General features: G+C 43.4%; 1 protein-coding gene across 3 annotated transcripts in view; it reads right to left on the minus strand.

Annotated features, from left to right (window-relative positions):
- Nucleotides 1-1,287: 1,287 nt before the first annotated feature.
- Nucleotides 1,288-18,668, minus strand: part of CYLD (CYLD lysine 63 deubiquitinase) — a 55,946-nt gene continuing 38,565 nt past the window's right edge. For all 3 annotated transcript variants that reach the window (XM_058675002.1, XM_058675001.1, XM_004583841.4), the window contains 9 exons: nucleotides 18,239-18,380; nucleotides 15,936-16,058; nucleotides 13,639-13,730; nucleotides 12,432-12,498; nucleotides 7,657-7,789; nucleotides 6,477-6,585; nucleotides 5,260-5,378; nucleotides 4,592-4,808; nucleotides 1,288-1,825 (listed from right to left, as the gene is read on the minus strand). In XM_058675002.1, coding sequence (XP_058530985.1) covers nucleotides 1,641-1,825; nucleotides 4,592-4,808; nucleotides 5,260-5,378; nucleotides 6,477-6,585; nucleotides 7,657-7,789; nucleotides 12,432-12,498; nucleotides 13,639-13,730; nucleotides 15,936-16,058; nucleotides 18,239-18,380 — 1,187 coding nt within the window. In that variant the 3' untranslated portion in view covers nucleotides 1,288-1,640. The remainder of the gene's footprint in view (nucleotides 1,826-4,591; nucleotides 4,809-5,259; nucleotides 5,379-6,476; nucleotides 6,586-7,656; nucleotides 7,790-12,431; nucleotides 12,499-13,638; nucleotides 13,731-15,935; nucleotides 16,059-18,238; nucleotides 18,381-18,668) is intronic.

Here is an 18,668-nt window from a genome sequence, read left to right on the forward strand (position 1 = left end):
CTTCCTTTTAAAATCATATCCACAAGCTCCCTCATCACATTTCTTATTCTACATGTTATAACATGCTCACTGACTCCTAGACAGTGGCGGCTAGAACCGACTTCAGCCAGTTCATTTCTCAGGTCTTCACCTGACCAGGGCCAGCATCCCCTCTCCACCCCAATCTAAGGGTGTCACAGTGCAAACGTGTGCATTTTTTCAGTTCTAAACTGTAGAAAAAAATCACAAGTCTGGGTACCATAACAGGATCCACACAGCTAATAAAGAGGACTCGATGGACTAATCAAACCAAAGGGTCAAAGTGCCTTTAAACAAGTGACCACAATGATTCCTTCTGCTACGGAGGCCGTCGCTGCCCTATGGAGGAACCCTTTGCCAAGGACACATGACCATCCTTCTGTCTGTCTGCAGGTTTGGGAAGTCAGTCCAGAAAGACAACACCAGCACAAAACAACACTCAACGAAGAGACACCCCACGGTACTGACACTGATCGGCTACAGCTCTGTACACACACACACACACACACACACACACACACACACACGGGGTGGGTGGGGGGGACAGGAGGTACAGGGAGAGTGGGCAGGGGTGCATGCTATCAAAGACATTTCTACCCAGCTCAGTTCATCTGAAGGACGAACCTACTGCTACCATTGCGACAAAAGCTCTGAGTCATAACTGTCACAAAGGAAATCGAACCAACTTCAGCGAGGGTCCTGGCTGGCTGAGCCACCCCAAGTTCCCAAGTCAAACTTAAAAGAGTAGAGGTTTAAATCACCAACACATCTCTTCAGTGACAATCTCATATTAGACCTTATATGCCCAATTAGTTTTTTTAAGTGACAGTGTGTTTAAGGATATATTATTTGCTTATCATGCTAACTTCTTCATAAAGGGTGCTGTGCCCTACTGTATAAAATACGACAGCCTTGAGAACAGAGATGTTGTGAGCTGATGGTCAGTGAGACGACCACTTCCTGGGTGCCCCGATCCTCAAGGAAGGTTCCACCGGAAAGGGACTTGTCATGACAGAATCACTAACTTATCTCAGAACCAGAACACAGAGAGAATACCGCACCGCTAGGGGGAGCTAGTACTTCCGGACCACTGTTGAGCGACACGGACACTGGGCGGATTGCACATGCAGGAGTTGAGCACTGCACAGGAGAGAATTCACAAGTCGAGTTTAGCACATCTCTAAGAACATGCCTGAGAGTAGACTCAATTAAACCAAATGCTCTCTCGCACCGGGCAACCGATAGCTACGAAGGAAAAATGATTTCATATTGTTGGTCCATAAAGAAGACATATTTATTTACATTCTCAATGGACTAAAGAGGTTTGAAACTGTCACAATTAAAATTGTATGCTTCCAAAAATATGTGACCAATGCACTTAACTTAAAGCTTTAGGTATTAATAACTTCATTTAGACTTTTTTTAAAAAAACCAACACAAACATACTTTCTAGAGTGCAAAATGCTTCTTATTAAATACTTCAGTAACACAAAAGCATTGTGTTTGTGGGACACAGGAATCCCGTCCGGAGGGGTCACCACCACGAAGACATCCATTGCCGGCAATGGACGGTCAGCACAAGGCCAGCTCCAGGAGACGTGTGCCCTGGGGTCCCCCGGCAATCACTTGTACAGGCTCATGGTGGGACTCTGGTACATGCACATGTAGGCGTCACAGAGGAGTCTTCGCGCACAGCCCTGGATCCTCCGCGAGTCCAGGGAATGCAGGTCTTCCGGGGACATCTTCAAATACTCTCCGACTTCCGGGCACGGCGTGACCTGAGGAATGTTGAAGCCGTTCTGACCCCCTGTGACAGAGAACAAGAGCTCTCTTAGTGGAAGACGCTCTCACCCTTTCGCTGGCCTGCCCCACAGGCCTGCCACTCAGCAAAGGCTCCCTGCCAGGAGCCCTCATGGTCACCTGACATTTCTTGGCTTCTTAACAGTGAACACAATTGGTAAAAAGAAAACACAACCCGAATAAAACCCAAAACCCAGCTCTCAGGCTTCCCTCCGTATTCATCCAGGACTAACGTTACAGGCAAACATGCACTCAGCATTCTCCACACCCCTTCCAGACCATACAAGCACCACAGCACACATCACCATAACGCTGTCAGATTTACAGCAGGTCCAGCACAACGGATGCTGCCAAAGTGAGTGGTTAGCCTAGCGGTTAAGAGATCTACCTCCCATATCAGAGTGCCGGGGTTCAGTTTCCAGCTCCAGACTCTGGCTTCCTGCTAACGTGGACACTGGGCGGCAAGGGTGATGCTCCGGTGACTCGGTCCCTGGCACGGGAGGCTTAGTCTGAGTTCCTGGTGCCAAGCTTTGGACTGGCCTAGCCCTGACTGTTGTGGGCATTTAGGGATTAAAACAGCAGTAAACTTTGTATGTGTTTCTCAAAGAATGAAATGCTTTTAAAAGGAGTCCTATTATATTTCCTCTCATTTAAAAAATAGTTCTTTATTTTTATTTTAAAGTCAGAGTTAGAGAGGGAAAGATGGGGACAGATCCTCCCTCTGTTATTTCCCTCTCCAGCTGGCTGCAGTAGTCAGGGCTGGACAAGGTCAAAGTCAGGAGCTTCAGCCAGACCTCCCACATGCGTGCCAGCCCCACGCAGTCAGGCCATCTGCTGCCGGAAGTGGAACAGCGGGGACCCAACACGGGCACCTAGATTGGATGTTGGTATCCCAGGCAGCAAGCACAACATCAGCCCTATGCTTTCCCTCCTTTTCAAAACATGTGCACATGGCTCATCAGGTCAATCCCCCACCTGCAGACACTCACATCCCAAATGGGCACCGCTTCATGTCCGAGCTGCTCCACTTCCCATCAGGCTCCCTGTTTCTGGCCCAGGAGAGCATTGGAGGATGGCCTTGCCCCTGCATGGGAGACCTGGAAGAAGCTCCTAGTTCCTGGCTTTGGATCACCTCTGGCATTGCGACCACTTGGGGAATCAACCAGCAGATGGGAGATCTTTCTCTCTGTAAATCTGCCTTCCAATTGGAAATAGGCCAGCATGCTGCATATCTCCACGACTACGATGCCGCTCCAAGTGTGTGCTTTCAGGGCTCCATTAGGGTTCCTGGTGGTGTGGATCGTCCTCTTCCCATGTCTCAGACGCCTGTGCTCACACGTGCGGATGCCAACAGGAGCACATTCACACGCAGGGCAGGGCTCTGCCGCCCAGGTGCCTGAGAGCTGAGAGTCTGGGTCCCTGGTCAAGAGGCTAGCACTTTTCCCAGGGGTTTAGAGGCTCTAGGAACTTGGAATACAGGAAGTGGTAAAGGAAAAACAGGTGTAAGAAGAACAAAATAGCTGGGAAGTTAAGACCTTGCCTGGGGCTGGTCTCAACCTGTAAACTCTAGACAGACAGAGGTGTGGCCGTTACATACTCACATCATTTATAAAACACACCAGCCCCCGGGGCTTATTAAGTATTCCTGAAGTAATGACTGACTACCCTGGAACATGGCCTACTGAGTGCAACATATTCCACATTTTAGAAAGAAACACACTGAATGCAAAACAGGCTCAATTTTCCAAAGGGGATGTTTGCTGATACACTTAGCTTCTGTCATTCGGAAGACAGCATAGGTCTTTACTGAGATCCGAAAGATGGAGCTGGGAACATCAGCTGTGTACCCTTAGATACCTGCCACAGAAAGATGAATGATGGAACCGAGAGAGAGAGAGAGAGAGAGCGCGGGAGGGAAGGGAGAGAGAGAGAGACTGTAATAGCCAGGACTGGGCCAGGCCATATCTTAAGAGCCAGGGATCTAATGCAGGCCTCACACACAGGAGGCAAAGCCCCAGAGACTTGAGCTGTCACCTGCTGTTCTCCAAGATCTGCACTGGCAGGAAGCTGGAATTTGGAGCAGTGCTGGCCTTGACCCCCCAGCCACTGTGACCCAGGACAAGGGCATCCCAAGCAACACCTTACCCTCTCACTGCCCCAGCTTTCTTCCTCCCATAAGGTGCTGCCTGGCCTTTATGCTCCATGCTTGGCTCACTGTTCTCAGCCTTTATTGTCTTGTCTTTTTTATGATTTAGTTATTTATTCTTAAAAAGTTACAGAGAAGGAGAGTGGGAGGCAGAGAGAGAGAGCGAGGTCTTTCATTTGCTGGTTTACGTCCCCGCTGTCCACAACAGTCAGCTTGGGCAAAGCTGAACTCAGGCGTCAGGAACTTCACCTGGGTTCCCTGGGTGGGTGGGAGAGGCCCAGGCACTTGAACCTTCTTCCAGCTTTCCCCTGGCCATTAGCAAGGAGCTGGACTGCAAGTGGTATAGCTGAGACACGAACCAGCGCACATGGCGATGCTAGCATCACAGGCTTCACGCTGCCTTAGTAACAGCAGTGTGGGGTAACGCCCATCCTGCCAGGACGCAGGTGAATGATGTCAGGAATCCCAGACAACCTGGCAGGTAGATGCCACAGCGATTCACACACACCTGACAGGGCCCGAGAGCAGACTCTCTCAGTCCTCAAGCCAGACATTTCGCATTTTTAAGAGGCTACCGCGCTGCCAGGGAAAAGGCTGCTGCGTGCAGCAGGCAGGCCTCAGACATACCGTCCCGGTCGGCCATGCTGTCAAAGAACAGCCAGGCAGAGTCATCTTTCCCGTACTTCACAAAGGCCACGTAGTGGCTCGTCTCTATGCAGAGCACAGCAAACAACTCCATCTTCTGGCAGGGGATGCAGCCGTGTCTCCAGTCCCAGTCGGGCAGGTCTTTGGGGAGCGACACTGGGTTGTATTTATGATTCAGCCTCTTGGGGTGAAGGTGGACCTACAAGGGGCGGAGTGAGAAGAGAAGGAATGAGCTGGCTGCACATGAATGGCGCACCCCCTCCTTGCTCCATCCCTGATAATGCTGCCATGAATGGCGCACCCCCTCCTTGCTCCATCCCTGATAACGCTGCACATGAATGGCGCACCCCCTCCTTGCTCCATCCCTGATAATGCTGCCATGAATGGCGCACCCCCTCCTTGCTCCATCCCTGATAACGCTGCCATGAATGGCGCACCCCCTCCTTGCTCCATCCCTGATAACGCGCAGCTAAGAACTTCACCGACTCCACGAACTCAGCCGTCAGAAGGGGTGTGAAGACAGCCTTCTGTTATGAATCCTTTTAAAGTTTGGATGACATCAGAAGACTTCAAAAATATGAAATCTGCCACAGATGGCAAACAACTTAGCATTCAGCAAGAGGCTACTCCTTCCATGAGAGTAAACTTACCTGGGTATTGCAGGTTTTACAAAACTGCTTGATTTTTCCAGCCGAGATGTCCGGGTCGTCGTAGCATTCTCTACACTCATACATGGCGAGCCCTCCGCAGATTCGACACTGCCTGGGAGCTGCAACAGTAGGAGTGGGTGGGCATGCAAGGGGCCTTCAACAAAGTGTTCTTTCATTTAAAACGCTTAAAAGTTAACATTTTATTGTAATTATCTCAAAGGCAGCGAGTCAGGGAGAGCTGCCCTCTGTTGGTTCACGCCCCAGAAGTCCATGACGGACGGTCAAGGCTGGGCTGACGTCTTCCTCACTGCTGCTGCCTCCCCAGGTCCACAGCAGCAGGAAGCCCGCGTCAGTACTGAAGCTGGGCACTCAGGCACACTACGCAGGCATCTTAAACACTAGGCTCAATGCCCAGCCCACCATGAAGAGTAAGGCTTTCAAAGGGGTAGCATTCTATCTCCCCATCCTCTTAAACCTTAAGCTAGGGTTTTGCTTTGGTTTTTTTTTTTTTAATCCAGAATATCTTCAAAGATAGTTTCTGTGGTCCAGTGACACTTCTGCTACATATTATAGAGAACTCGCCCTGTGCTCACAAAATAGTCATTGATGAAAACCCCAACATATAAAATAGGAAAGAGAAGAAAAACCGGAAAGTATCTACAGTTTCAGTCAGCAGGAAAAAAAAAAAAAGCTATGCATATGACAGTGAAATTTCTCCAACGAGCGATAACTATGTGTGTATACAGTCACGGACACCACAGCCCTGTCCATAACGTCCTCAAGGCGCTTACTTGCTCACTTAGCTACATCATGATCATTTTCATGCACATGGATTTTCAGAAACATAAAGTGTATTGGCAGTAGTTTCATTATTCAGACATACAAGCCCTTTAACTAGTCCCATGTCATGTCGTTCCTAACTTCTTAGTCATATGACAATGAGAATATGTGCTTATGAAATGCTTTTCTCTTGATCATTTTCTAAGAATAAATTCCCAGAGTGACAATTCCTGACTTAATACTTCCAGTGCTGCAGACACAGAGCTGGCCCTGTAGAGAAGCTGCATACTGCCTCTCTCATATGATTGTAGCAATGAAAAATAAACTTTAAAAAGATGTTTATCCCATAAGACTCTTGTTCACGACTAATGAGACTGACCTGACAGCCCATTTCCATACACAAATAATCAAAGCATCTGAAACAATTGTATACTTACTGTCTTCAAGTAAATCAGTTATATTTAATTCCAGAGAAGGAAAGATTTTTTTGAATAATTTAAAGTCTTTTCCAAACCGAGGCATCTGAATAATCAGACATGATGGTGCCTAGAAAGAGGAGACAGAATTTTAGAACCAAAGTACTTGGAAAGTGTTCCCTGTGAAACTGAACTGGCCATAGCTGTCAAGCCAAGTGGGGAGTTTTGGGAACACGGCGGCAGCCTGTCACCCAGGACCCACAGTGCACGTGGAGTGCTGGTGCAGGATACCAACAAGTCCCAGGTCTCCAGCAGTCTGGGATCGCTCAGGCACAACAAGTCCCAGGTCTCTAGCAGCCCGGGATCGCTCAGGCACACCAAGTCCCACGTCTCCAGGAGCCCGGGATCACTCAGGCACAGCAAGTCCCAGGTCTCCAGCAGCCCGGGATCGCTCAGGCACACCAAGTCCCAGGTCTCCAGCAGCCCGGGATCGCTCAGACACAGCAAGCCAGGAAGTCCACAGTTCTCAGAACCCAACAACGGAATGACCATTTTCCACTCTGGGTTTAAGAAAATATTTAATTCGAGTTTTGAAAAAAACCTGCTTTTGCAGATATAAAAATGAAACTGTCATCGCATAAGCACTTTAGTTTGTTATGGTTCAACAAATGAGCAACAAGATAGTCTTTCAGAAATGAATAAAATAAATTAAATAATAAAAATAAGCCACAAGTCTATGCTATTAAGTCATGAAGCTACTAAATCAGAATCAGTAGATGGCAAAAGAAAAATAATTAAGTGTTCATTAACAAACCAATAGAAATTAATTTGTGGATCATTGGTTTCTTAATGAAAGGGAAAAATAAACATTCTCTTTTTATTACTTGGGTAATTATTTAAAACAAAACATTAAATCTTCCTATTTGCTTTAAACTAATTAGTTTAAACTCATAGTTTTAACAGTTTAATGGCTTGGTGTTTTTTTTCTGGCATCCCAAATCCAAGCAGTTCCATACTGGCTCTAAAGCATCTTCTCTAAGGACATGCTGACAGACCACATGTACTTACAAATGTGCGTTTTCCTACCGGTGTGTGCTTCACACTGCTCTCAGCCGGCTAAAATCGACACTGTGGGGTGAACCTCTCACCGGCGGGAGCCTGAGTTCGTCCGGATAAAGCACAGTGGAGAAGCACCACTCACCTCTGCGAACTTCAGGTTACTGTTGATGAAGGACCATTCCAACAACTGCTGGATGGTGGGGACGCCAACCTTCTCATTTTTCTCCATAAAAATCTGATAAAAGTAACAATCTTGTACTTTTTGACCTGCTGATCTAAAACCAGGGAGAAAAGAAAAGTAAAGCCCACATATAACTCGGTGAATGATTTGCAGAATGTGAACTTTGTTCCAGCAATGTCTGAGAGCAGCAAAGCCATGAAATCAACGGTGATGCTTTCCCTCATTTATACGAAAGAAGTAACTGTATGTTAAATGTACTTATGCACAAGGTCCTCTGAATAAATTCCTGCTTTAGTTCCTATATTGGAAAGTTCTCTTAGTGATCAGGAGGGAAATAATGGAATATTCAGGAATTTCAAATAACTCATAGGAAAATGAAATGAAAAGATACACAAATTTCCATGAAGTTATTGAAATCTTTTTGTTAAATCCCTAATCAAGAACCACTGTATGAACAGTAAAAACCAGAAGCTAAAAAGCACTTAGTTCAACTTCACTGCCCAGATCTAGAAGGCAGTAACTTGCACTTAAGGCTTCATAAACAGGAAAATAAATTCTTCCAAGCCTGAACCTTCCTAGAAGACCTGCGAGACCTTTGCAGTTCTAAACCGAGGGCCCTGAGACCTAGGGAAGGGTCAGGGTTTGCCAGAAAGGCAAGAGTAAAGCTATGAATTGGCCCAGGGGGCCCGCGGCCACGCGGTGTTCTCTCTGCCACGGCATGCGCTCTCTTTCAATGGCTGCTCATTTATTCAACAAATATCCAGCAAGTCCCTGTTACAACAGGCCACACTGCCACCCTTTTATTGAAATTGGCCTTCTTTTGACTACTGAATGCCATTAATCTTTCAGACTAACTCTACCAAAAGTATTATTAAGCTGTAAGTATCTATATTTTTAGCAGGGTACATTCTGAATATAGAATCAGAATGTATGTATAGTTCAAGATTTGAGGGGAATAATATTGAATCGCTTTGATGATAAAGTCACAGCAACGCACAGCACGGGTTGCAGACACCCTCAGCCTCTCAGGGTAACTTATCACAAGAAACACATTCAGAGAACAAGGCAGGAGATGTTGAAGAACCAACACAAATAAAACAGATGATAAGCAAAACACCAATGACTGCAAAAGGCCAGAGGTTTTCTTTTGCAGGCAAAAAGCAGAAAAAGGTTTAATAACAGAAAATGGACAGGAACCAAGTAAGACAGGAAATGAAGAAAGCAGGAAGGAGTAGGAGTGAGCAGTGAATGAGCAGTAAGAGCGGGAGAGAGCAGGAGCAGAAACGAGGGTGGGGCACAGGTACAGGGCAGGTGCGCGGCCTCCATGCAGACAGCACGAGTGCAGTTCTGGAAGGCTACTGTGCAAGGGTAGTGTGCACTTGAGGTGGGGAAGGATGCAACTGTGCTTACTCAGATGACAGAAACACTCATGGATTTGTAAAATTTTAGTCCATTTTTCGTAGTGAATGTGATTAGCATGCACTACAATTCTTCACAGATGCTGGGTCATGCAGAATGTGGAACGTGACGCAGACACGACACAGCCATGTGCTACAGTGAGGGGCACAGAGCACCACCTGGGGAGTTCCCCCTTTTTGCTTCTTGTTGCTGGTGTTAGACCATCTTCCTTGGAACAGCTGACCTCCAATCACCCCATTTTTAGGGTAGTGGCTTTCATTTTAGTTGCACCTAACCTTTAACATTGCACACATCAATACTCACTATTATTACCACCACCCTTTTTGCTTTTTAAATGAGAAAGTTTGATTTACCCAAATTTCCCAATTTCTTGATTCTTTCCTTGTTTCTGGCATCCCACTCCTTCATTCTAAATTCAGCTTTGTCTCATTGAAGTACACCACGTACTACGTCTCTCAGTGGTAATTCTGTCCTAGTTCTTTCTGCTCAGGAATTCTGTATAGCATTATTCTTAGAATGTGAATCTGTTCAAAATTCTGAAAGTTCATCAGCTATTACCTCTTGAAACTTCTTCCCCAGTCTCTTTGGTGTCTCCTCTGAAACCATCCACCTTCCCTGCATCTTAGCTTCTTCCCTGTTTCCCAATTTTTCATCCAAGGTGCTTTAGGAGGCTCCATCTTCCAAACAAACAATCCTCTCTCCAGCTGAGCATACCCAGTAAGGTGCCCCTCCCACCCAGGGTATATTTTCTATTTCTGAAAATTCTATTTTTGCTTGTAGACTTCAGGTATTCAGTCTTGCTTTTGTCTCTTTTATTATTTAATAATACCCAGCTTAGCAGGGGTTTTTTGTTTTTTGGTTTTTTTTGTTTGTTTGTTTGTTTTTTAGTTCTGTTCATTACTTTAGATTTTTAAGGTACTCATCACTCATCTTCCTATTGGCTGTAGCAGCTGACTTTCCCCCAGTCAGAAAGAAAGGTTAGTACTGGAGGGGGAAGATTGACACTTGGAAAAAAAATGAGTTAACTTAAAATACCATCTTACAATTTTAAATTTTTATGCTGTTGTTACTTAAAAGGCAGAAAAGTAGGTAGATTATTCATCTGCTGGTTTACTGGTTTACTCCCAAAATGTTTGTAACAGCCAGGGTTAGGCCTGGCCAAAGCCAGGATTCCAGAACTCGATCTGGGTCTCCTGTTCTCCAGCAGGTGTGTGGGTGTCCAAGAACTTGAGCCGTCACCAGTTGCTTCCTGGGGTGCATATTCGCAGGAAGCTGAATCCCGGAGGGGAGTCAGGCAACTAAAGCCTATCCCTCTTTTATGACTTTCAACAGTAATCCTCGATATGAAGAGGTTGCTTTGGGGTCAGAAGGGGTCAGATTAGGAACTTGCCAGGGTCCTTCAAACTTCACAAGGCCTTCAGACTCAGAGGCCGTCCTAGAGGTAAGTCACCACTCAGTGCCCCCAGAGTTTGACCTGGGTCACTACTGGAGGGGATTACAACCATTAGGTATGTTGGGCTTCCCAGGAAACAAACAATGATGAAAACAACTTCTTAGAGCATCTGGGATTTACCTCTTTAAGAGGAGATATGAAAAGTTCTTTTTCTTCCAAAGTCCCTGCTACATGTCCTCCATCATGTATTGGCACACCTTTTCTTTGTGATTTGTTCTGAAGGCTGACTTGCAAGTTACTTGAAATTCTACATACAGTTAGTTCTATTTCTGAGCTTTCTATTCGGTTCTGTTTATCCATACTTCTAATTTTGGCACATTCTATTTTAATGCCTATTTCTCAGTCTGTATATCTTAGAATTATTTACAGAAATCCTTTAATATTTTCATACAGCTCATTTTATAGAGAATTTTAAAATTTCAGATCTAAATGTCTATGTGCAAATTATGTTTTATAAAAATAACATCTTTGAAGCATGCAATCTTCCTAATATTGAATTATTTTCAATAATTAATCAAATCATCATCCTTTAGCTCTATGTAAAAGTTTTTAAAAATTTACCTCAGAAAGTCGCTATCTTGGTATTTTATTATATGTTCACACAGTATGAAATTATTTCTTTTTCCTATCTGCTTAGGAATATATTAGAAGTGTTATTTGTTTATCCATGGTTAGTTTTTTACATGGCTAAAGTACAAACTCTTATTTTCTAGCTAATTCTAGGACTTTTCTATGCACTTAGATGGATACTATTTTTTAACAGGTAATAAATACACCCTCCATGGGGAGGTTAAGATGCTGGGTAATGTTCTCCTGTCCCAAACCAAGAGTGCCAAGGTCAGGACAGTGGCTCCTGACTCCAATGACCTGCTCATGCAGACCATGGGATGTACTGCTGATGGCTCAAGTCCTTGGGTTTCTGTAACCCATTCTACAGTCTTGGACTGAGTACTCAGCTCCCAGCCTTGGAGTCAGCCTGACCCAACCACTGTGGCCATTTTGTGGGGAATGAACCAGAAAATTGAAGCTGTGTGTGTGTGTGTGTGTGTGTGTGTGTGTACGTATATACAAAACTTATATATATGCATACATTCCTACTCATGGATGTTTATGTGTTAGATACTATTTAATTTTCTTAAACTTTCCAAACAATATCCAACTATCTTTGTGGCACTGGTCCCACATCCATCTTCTCATTCATCCAGCCAATAATGACAACAAGCAACATCACGTAAGACAAAAGCAGGCATGAGTATTTGTCTATAATTAGCTTTCTGGGAAGTAAAAGCATACTATCAAGTTTTTCAACAGAGAAACCCAGGCTGAAATGTAAAAAGGTTTACCATCTCAACTGCGAACATGCAAAGTATACGGAAAATTCAGCCACATTTAGAGCATCTCACTACGAACTTGACTCCAGGATTATTAAACTCCAGGCTTTCACACAACTTGTCGGGGAAAAAATGAGTTACAGAACTGAGAACAAAAGAGCTAATTTAAGCCTCAATTAATTCTCTGAAAGGTAGGCAAAAAACAAGGCTCTCACAGTGATTAGAACAGAATGAGAACATCTGAAAGGGTCCATTAATTTAAAATACATATATCCTCAATTTCATTTCAAAGTAATTTGCAATATTTACAACTAGGGTTAAATCAAAAATACAAATTCACATTGAACTTGTTCCTGTTAAGGATGGCACTATGTAATGATTAATACCAATTTGCATTTATAGTTGTCCAGTATACAAGACGCTGTAAAGAAATACAATGCTAACTAATCACTAAAGGAACCATTTCTACTGACTGATGGCAGTGGAAACAAGAACTTTTTTTTTTACTGCTTATATAACAATTCAAAAGTTACCTTATTTTTAACAATGGTTCTACCCTTAAAATATGATGAAATAGGATATTTAAGAATTCTTCAGGATCTAGAAGAAAATTAAAAAAAAAGGTTACAGACAAAAATTTTAAGTCACTCAATAGCAAAATTTATGTATGATTTAAATACTTCATACATGCAATATTCTTTCAATTAAAAGCATATCTTTTGGGGCCAGTGCCATGGTCCACCAGGGTAAGCCTCCAGTTTTAAGCGCTGGCATCCCATCTGGTGCCAGTTCCAGACCTGGGTGCTCCTCTTCTGACCCAGTTTCCCGTGTATGGCTTAGGGAAGCAGTAGAGAATGGGCCAAAGCCTTGGGACTCTGCACCCGAATGGGAGACTCAGAAGAAGCTCCTGGCTTCAGATCAGCTTAGCTCCAGCCATAGTGGCCATTTGGGAAGTGAAACAGCAAATGTCTGATTGAAGAATCTTTCTCTCTGTCTCTCCTCTCTATAGATCTGCCTTTCCAATAAAAATAAGTAATATTTCAAGTTTTCCTGACAAAGGAAAACTACAAAGTATAATTAAAGGCTGTGATATAAACCTCTTTCAACTTGACAAAAACAAAACTAAAAAAAAAAAGAACTTTTGTCTCCGTTTTATTTCTCATTTTTTCACTTATCAAGGATCACAACAATTTACGTTGGGTGAAACTATTTCCTTATCTTGAGGGGGTGCTTAGAATACGTGAAATACAGCCTGAAATCAGCTTTGTGTATCCCTTCTATCTAACTAACCCTCTGCTGCAGCTGCTGATCAAACGTTGCTAACAAACTCACCACTGAAATCTTGGAGTAAATGCATTAGCCAAAGAGACTAAAACACTTGTCTCTTGGCATAAACTTCATCCTAACCAGCCATTATTTTTAACTTTAATCTATAACAAGAAAAGGTAAGTGGGAAAACAAATTCTTTCACTGCTGAAAGACGAAGTCTGAATGTCTCTGCTCCGGGAGGAGAGCTGCGACTTTATTCCTCTAGGTGTGAGAGCCTACACTCTTCAAAGAGCTCGTTACCCAGCATCATTTATGTTTAGAAGAAATAGGAGCCGACTTTCAAAGGGGACAAAGTTGTACATTATATAGAAATCGATTTCCAATGTAAGAGACACACATGTCAGCTAATAATTTGCATATAAATACACCTTTAAGTATTTCTAATGCACACACAACTAAAAACACAGTCACCTTTTTCTTCCGAGGTAAATCCTGATGCAGCCTCAACTTTTTCAAGTATTTTCCTCAATTTCATAATTTTTGTGGCACACACATATCCGTATCTATGTTCACAAAAGATGATTAGTTAGCTGATATCGACACATATACTAAATTATATAACTTTTTAATTACCACTTAATTTTTATTAATTCCAACATGTCATAAATCAGTAAGTTGAGAATCATTTGAAGAATCCAATTATACACTTCTTGAGGTTTGAAAAATTAAAGATATAGAAACAGAATTTATCCCAGATACCTTAATAATCTAAGGCAAAAATATTTTCAAAAGTTAGCGTTAACTTTTTAAGTAATATTTGGTTGAGAAATGAAAGATTTTATTTTATAAAATGGAATAAACAGTTGTGAGAAAGTCATTATTATACTAATGGGTAAAATAGCCAACCAAAAGAAATGGCAAAGAGAATTAGCCAATTAAAAACCTAATACCTTCAGCCCAACCAGCATAATTAACTATTGTGCACCTTTCACTGTCAGAATTTAGGTCACATTCAGTTTAGGGTCAATCCCAGACAAAACTCTAAACTTAAAAGGACCTCAGGAGGAAACGCAATGGCCATGATGATCTTCGGGAAAGCAGGTGAGAAGCAGCGGTGGGAGCAGCCATTTCTCAGGGTAACCAGCCCTTCAGCTCCTCGCCCTGTGCAGCCAGCATGCACTGGGCATCTGCTGCTGGCATGCTCATCTAACCGGCTAGCCGCCGGGAAAGCAAAGTGCATAAGGAGAAAGAAAGGACCTCCGCCCATGACAGGCTTGTAGTGGAAAAGCAGAGGCCTCAACACAGCACTCGTGATGGCCACAGGGCATCCTGACTGCCGGCGGTGAGAACGACGGCATTCACAGAATGCCTATCAAATTGGAGGCAGGAAAAGAGGGACAGCTTTTCCTAGACTTCTGTACTTGTCCTGTCTTATCCTAGTACCAATTACTTGAAAAGAAAAAAGGCGTATGCTTAAAAAGTTGCATCAGACAAAATAATCTGATGTGAAAATTGACTCATGGTCATCTTAAAGGGTGACATAATCACAGAATCCATTCTAGAATTTAAGGAAAACAAAAGATAAAAGCCAGTAAATTTGTCTGCATATGCTGTCCTCTCCTAGAGGAGTAAAAAAGCAGGTCACTGGGAATGCTCAACATAGACTGGCATTCTGGTGTCACAGTGGCAAAGCTTGTACCAGGGGCTGACACTATGGGACAGAGCATTAAGTCATCACTTGCGAAGCTTGCATCCTACACCAGTCCTCCAGTCCTCCAGTCCTGGCTGCCCTACCTACGGTCCAGCTCCCTGCTAAGGCACCTGGGAGAACAGAGGATGGCTCAAGTGCTTGGGATCCTGCCCCCCACATAGAGACCAGGTCAGAGTTCCTGGCTCAGGCTGTAGGTTGGCATTTGGGCCAGGACAGGTATCTCAGGAGTGGGAACCACAGATGGGAGGTTTCTTTTTTTCCCCTCTCTTTCTATCACTCCGACCTTCAAATGAATAAATTAATCTTTAAAACACTGCTAGGTCAAAGGGTCATCTCAGAATCATTTTTAAAGGCAGGGTGGGGAGGCCTTAATATAGTCCTTTAACCAACAAATATCTTACTGCAATACAACTCATCTGTACCCAGGATAAAAGTAACAAGAAAATTCTATTTGTTCCATTTCTTAATGAAAAAAAAAAAGTCTAAAAAGCCAGACTACACCAATTCAACTAAAAAGCATGATTACTGTTAGCAGTCGTGTTGCTGTTTGCAGACGGGTCCCAGAGACTAGCAGTCACCGCTGCTAAACGCGCTTCAACAGTTAAACTGGAGCATGGATCAAGCACTCCTAAAAAAGGTCAAAATCTGAACTGCTTCAAAATTCAAGGGGATATTTGGGATTTCAAATGTTCACATCGGGGATGCCCAGCCAGTGAAGCTTATGCAAATATTCCAAAGTCGGAACAGCTCCAAAAGCTGCAGCACACCTGGTCCCGGGCTTCTCAGAGAAATCACAACTCAAGCTGCAACCAGCGATGTTTCGGTAATTTCCCAGAAGGCACTCACTTCCACACTTGGATCAAATTTAAGTGTGTTAAATAAGCATAGTAAGGGTCAAAAGTTCTTAAAATTTAGTATTTCACCAAAAAACTAAATTCTGCCTGTTGTCCATCACATGAAAGCAGAGGATTAAGTTATCACTGCACCAAAAAGAAAAAACCAGCGGACAGCTGACCACTGAAGGGTAAATGCCTCTACCATGGTTATCTTCACTTACATTCGCAGAGGATTCACAATTTCCGTCCTCAGAAGCTCTTGAGTCTCACTGTAATACTCAACATCGTTTTTCTCTTTGGGTCTCAGTAACACAGTGTCCAGAACAGAACTAAAAGCAAATAAGCTGCAAAATAAAAGAAATGCCTTTCCTCAGGCACCAAACATATTTTCAAGAAAGAGCTTCTAAAAAGAGCCAGAGGAGGCAAAGAAACAAAGACCAGGGAATATAAAGCAAAAAGAACAGAGGTGCACAAATCAAGACCCTAGTGCAGAGTCCTATGCTCCGACACCACGGAACATTAAAGGGAACCCTAACACCAACAAAGCACAGTGTCAGGGTCTGCCACGGTAGGCTAGCGGCTAAAGTCCTCACCTTGCACATGCCAGGATCCCATATGGACACTGGTTCTAATCCCAGCAGCTCCACTTCCCATCCAGCTCCCTGCTTGTGGCCTGTGAAAGCAGTCAAGGATGGCCCAAAGCCTTGGGCCCCTGCACCCGCATGGGAGACCCGGAGTGGGCTCCTGACTTCAGATTGACTCAGCTCCAGCCATTGCAGCCACTTGGAGAGTGAATCAGCCAATGGAAGATTTTCCTCTCTGTGTCTCCTCCTCTCTGTATACCTGACTTTCCAATAAAAATAAATAAACCTTTTTTTTAAGTACAGTGTGCAAGGATAGAGTTGCCTATGATATTTTAACACAGAAAACTTGTTTGCAGAAGTTAAAAGAAGGTTCCCAAATCTGAGCCAAGCTACAAAGGGAGCTGGAAATTTCTTCTCATGCCAAACTCATACTTCTCTCACTCCAAGTCCTTTTGCAAAGATCTAGCTTTCCTTAAATGTTAAAATCAGAAGTGAGTGACTAAGGAATGAACTTACAAATATCAAAGAAAAAGAGCATTTGTCTAAAAACAGACTGTTTTTCCCCCAGAAAATCTAAACAACAGCATTTCAGAACTGCAAGGTTTGCTTTTAATCAATAAATCTGAGAAACAAAGTATCCTGCCATGCTGGCATGATGGCTAAATGGCTGAACCCTCAACTTACAAGCACCAGCATCCTATATAGGTGCCGGTTCACGTCCTGGCTGCTCCACTTCCCATCCAGCTGGTGGCCTGGGAAAGCAGTAGAGGATGGTCCAAGGCCTCGAGACCTGGAAGAAGCTCCTGGGTCCCTGACTTTGGATTGGCTCAGCTTCGGCCATTGCAGCCTTTTGGGGCATGAATCAGCTGATGAAAGTTTTTTCTCTCTGTATCTCCTTCTCTCCATAAATCTGATCTGCCTTTCCAATGAAAATTAATAAATCTTTTTTTTAAGTATCCTTCCAATAAAATGGCCCATGAGTTCTGTTCTCTCCACCTGTGAACCTGTGAACCTGTGAACCTGTACCACCTTCCCAGGATCACAACAGAGCTGGACAGAGCTGGCAGGCCACACTTCATTTAACTGGCAATGGGCAAGCCTCAGAGCCCAAGGGTTCTTGATTCAATATTCAAAGCCTAAAGATTTTAAGTTAATCCACTTTGGAAGAAGAATTACATATATGAAAGTGACAGTATTTCCAAAGAAACCAATTTTCTCAAATAAAGCAATTGTTATGCTTGCCTCTGCCTCCCACAACAGAGACAGCTCACTGCTTGTCATGTTACTTGGTTTGTTCACAGACTGTACTTATTCTCTTCAGTCATATGATTTACCCCATGTCTTCCACTTGTAATGATATCATTCAACTTACTCAATAGCCATTACTTTCTTTTCATATTCATGTTCAGATGTAGGTACATGAGATTAAACATTCAAATGCTTCCAAAGAAGTATAGTATTATGAAAAGCAAATCTTGTGGCCAGCCTTGTAGTGTAGCAGTTAAGTCTCTGAGACAGCGGCATCCCATATGAGCAGTGGTTAAAGTTCTTACTGCTCCACTTCCTATCCAGCTCCCTGCTAAGGTTTCTGGGAAAGCAGTGGAGGATGGCCCAAGTGCTTGGGCCCCTCGTGAGAGACCCGGGAGAAGCTCCAGCCTCCTGGCTGCTCTGGCTACTGTGGACCATTAGGTGAATGAGTCAGTGGATGCAAGACCTCTCTCTCTCTTTCCTCCTCTAGAACTCTGCCTTTCAAATAAATAGAAAATAAATTCTACATTAAAAAAAAAAAAAAAAGCAAAGCCAATCTCCCTTTCTGTCCTGAACCTTGGTCATCCAGGGGTGGTTTGCAATTTCTGTCACATGCACACACGCGCACACACACACACAACCACTGTCCCCCAAGGCAGAGCGTGCGCCTCCCGCATTAATTTTAAACTTACCAGAATAAGGTTGAGTCTAGGTAACAAGAGTTGTAATGACCCTGGATGCCTTTCTTCTTGCCAATCATTATCTCTAAACCTTCTTTCTCCATTTTTGGAGGAGTGTTTTCTTCTACTACTTCACTTAAGTAGCCTCCAAATGCTGAAAAAGAAAAAAAAAAAAACTGGAATTATTTTTAAACTATTAAATAGGTATCCCACACATATGTACTCATTGAAAAAGATATTTTGGTATTTTGATACAAAATTCAATTCTTAATTTTTGGTAAACTGCTATCCAGTGTGGCATATAAAAGAAATGCTACTTTTGAGCTCACTTCTTCCACAATTAACAAAAATGATATTGAGTATTGCTTCCCCAATACTTTTTATAATATAACTGAAGATGACTTAAGTCTGAAAATATGAAAAATTTCAAAATGTGATTTTA

Source organism: Ochotona princeps, chromosome 16 (assembly GCF_030435755.1).
Source record: "Ochotona princeps isolate mOchPri1 chromosome 16, mOchPri1.hap1, whole genome shotgun sequence".
In the NCBI taxonomy this organism is placed as follows: Eukaryota; Metazoa; Chordata; class Mammalia; order Lagomorpha; family Ochotonidae; genus Ochotona; species Ochotona princeps.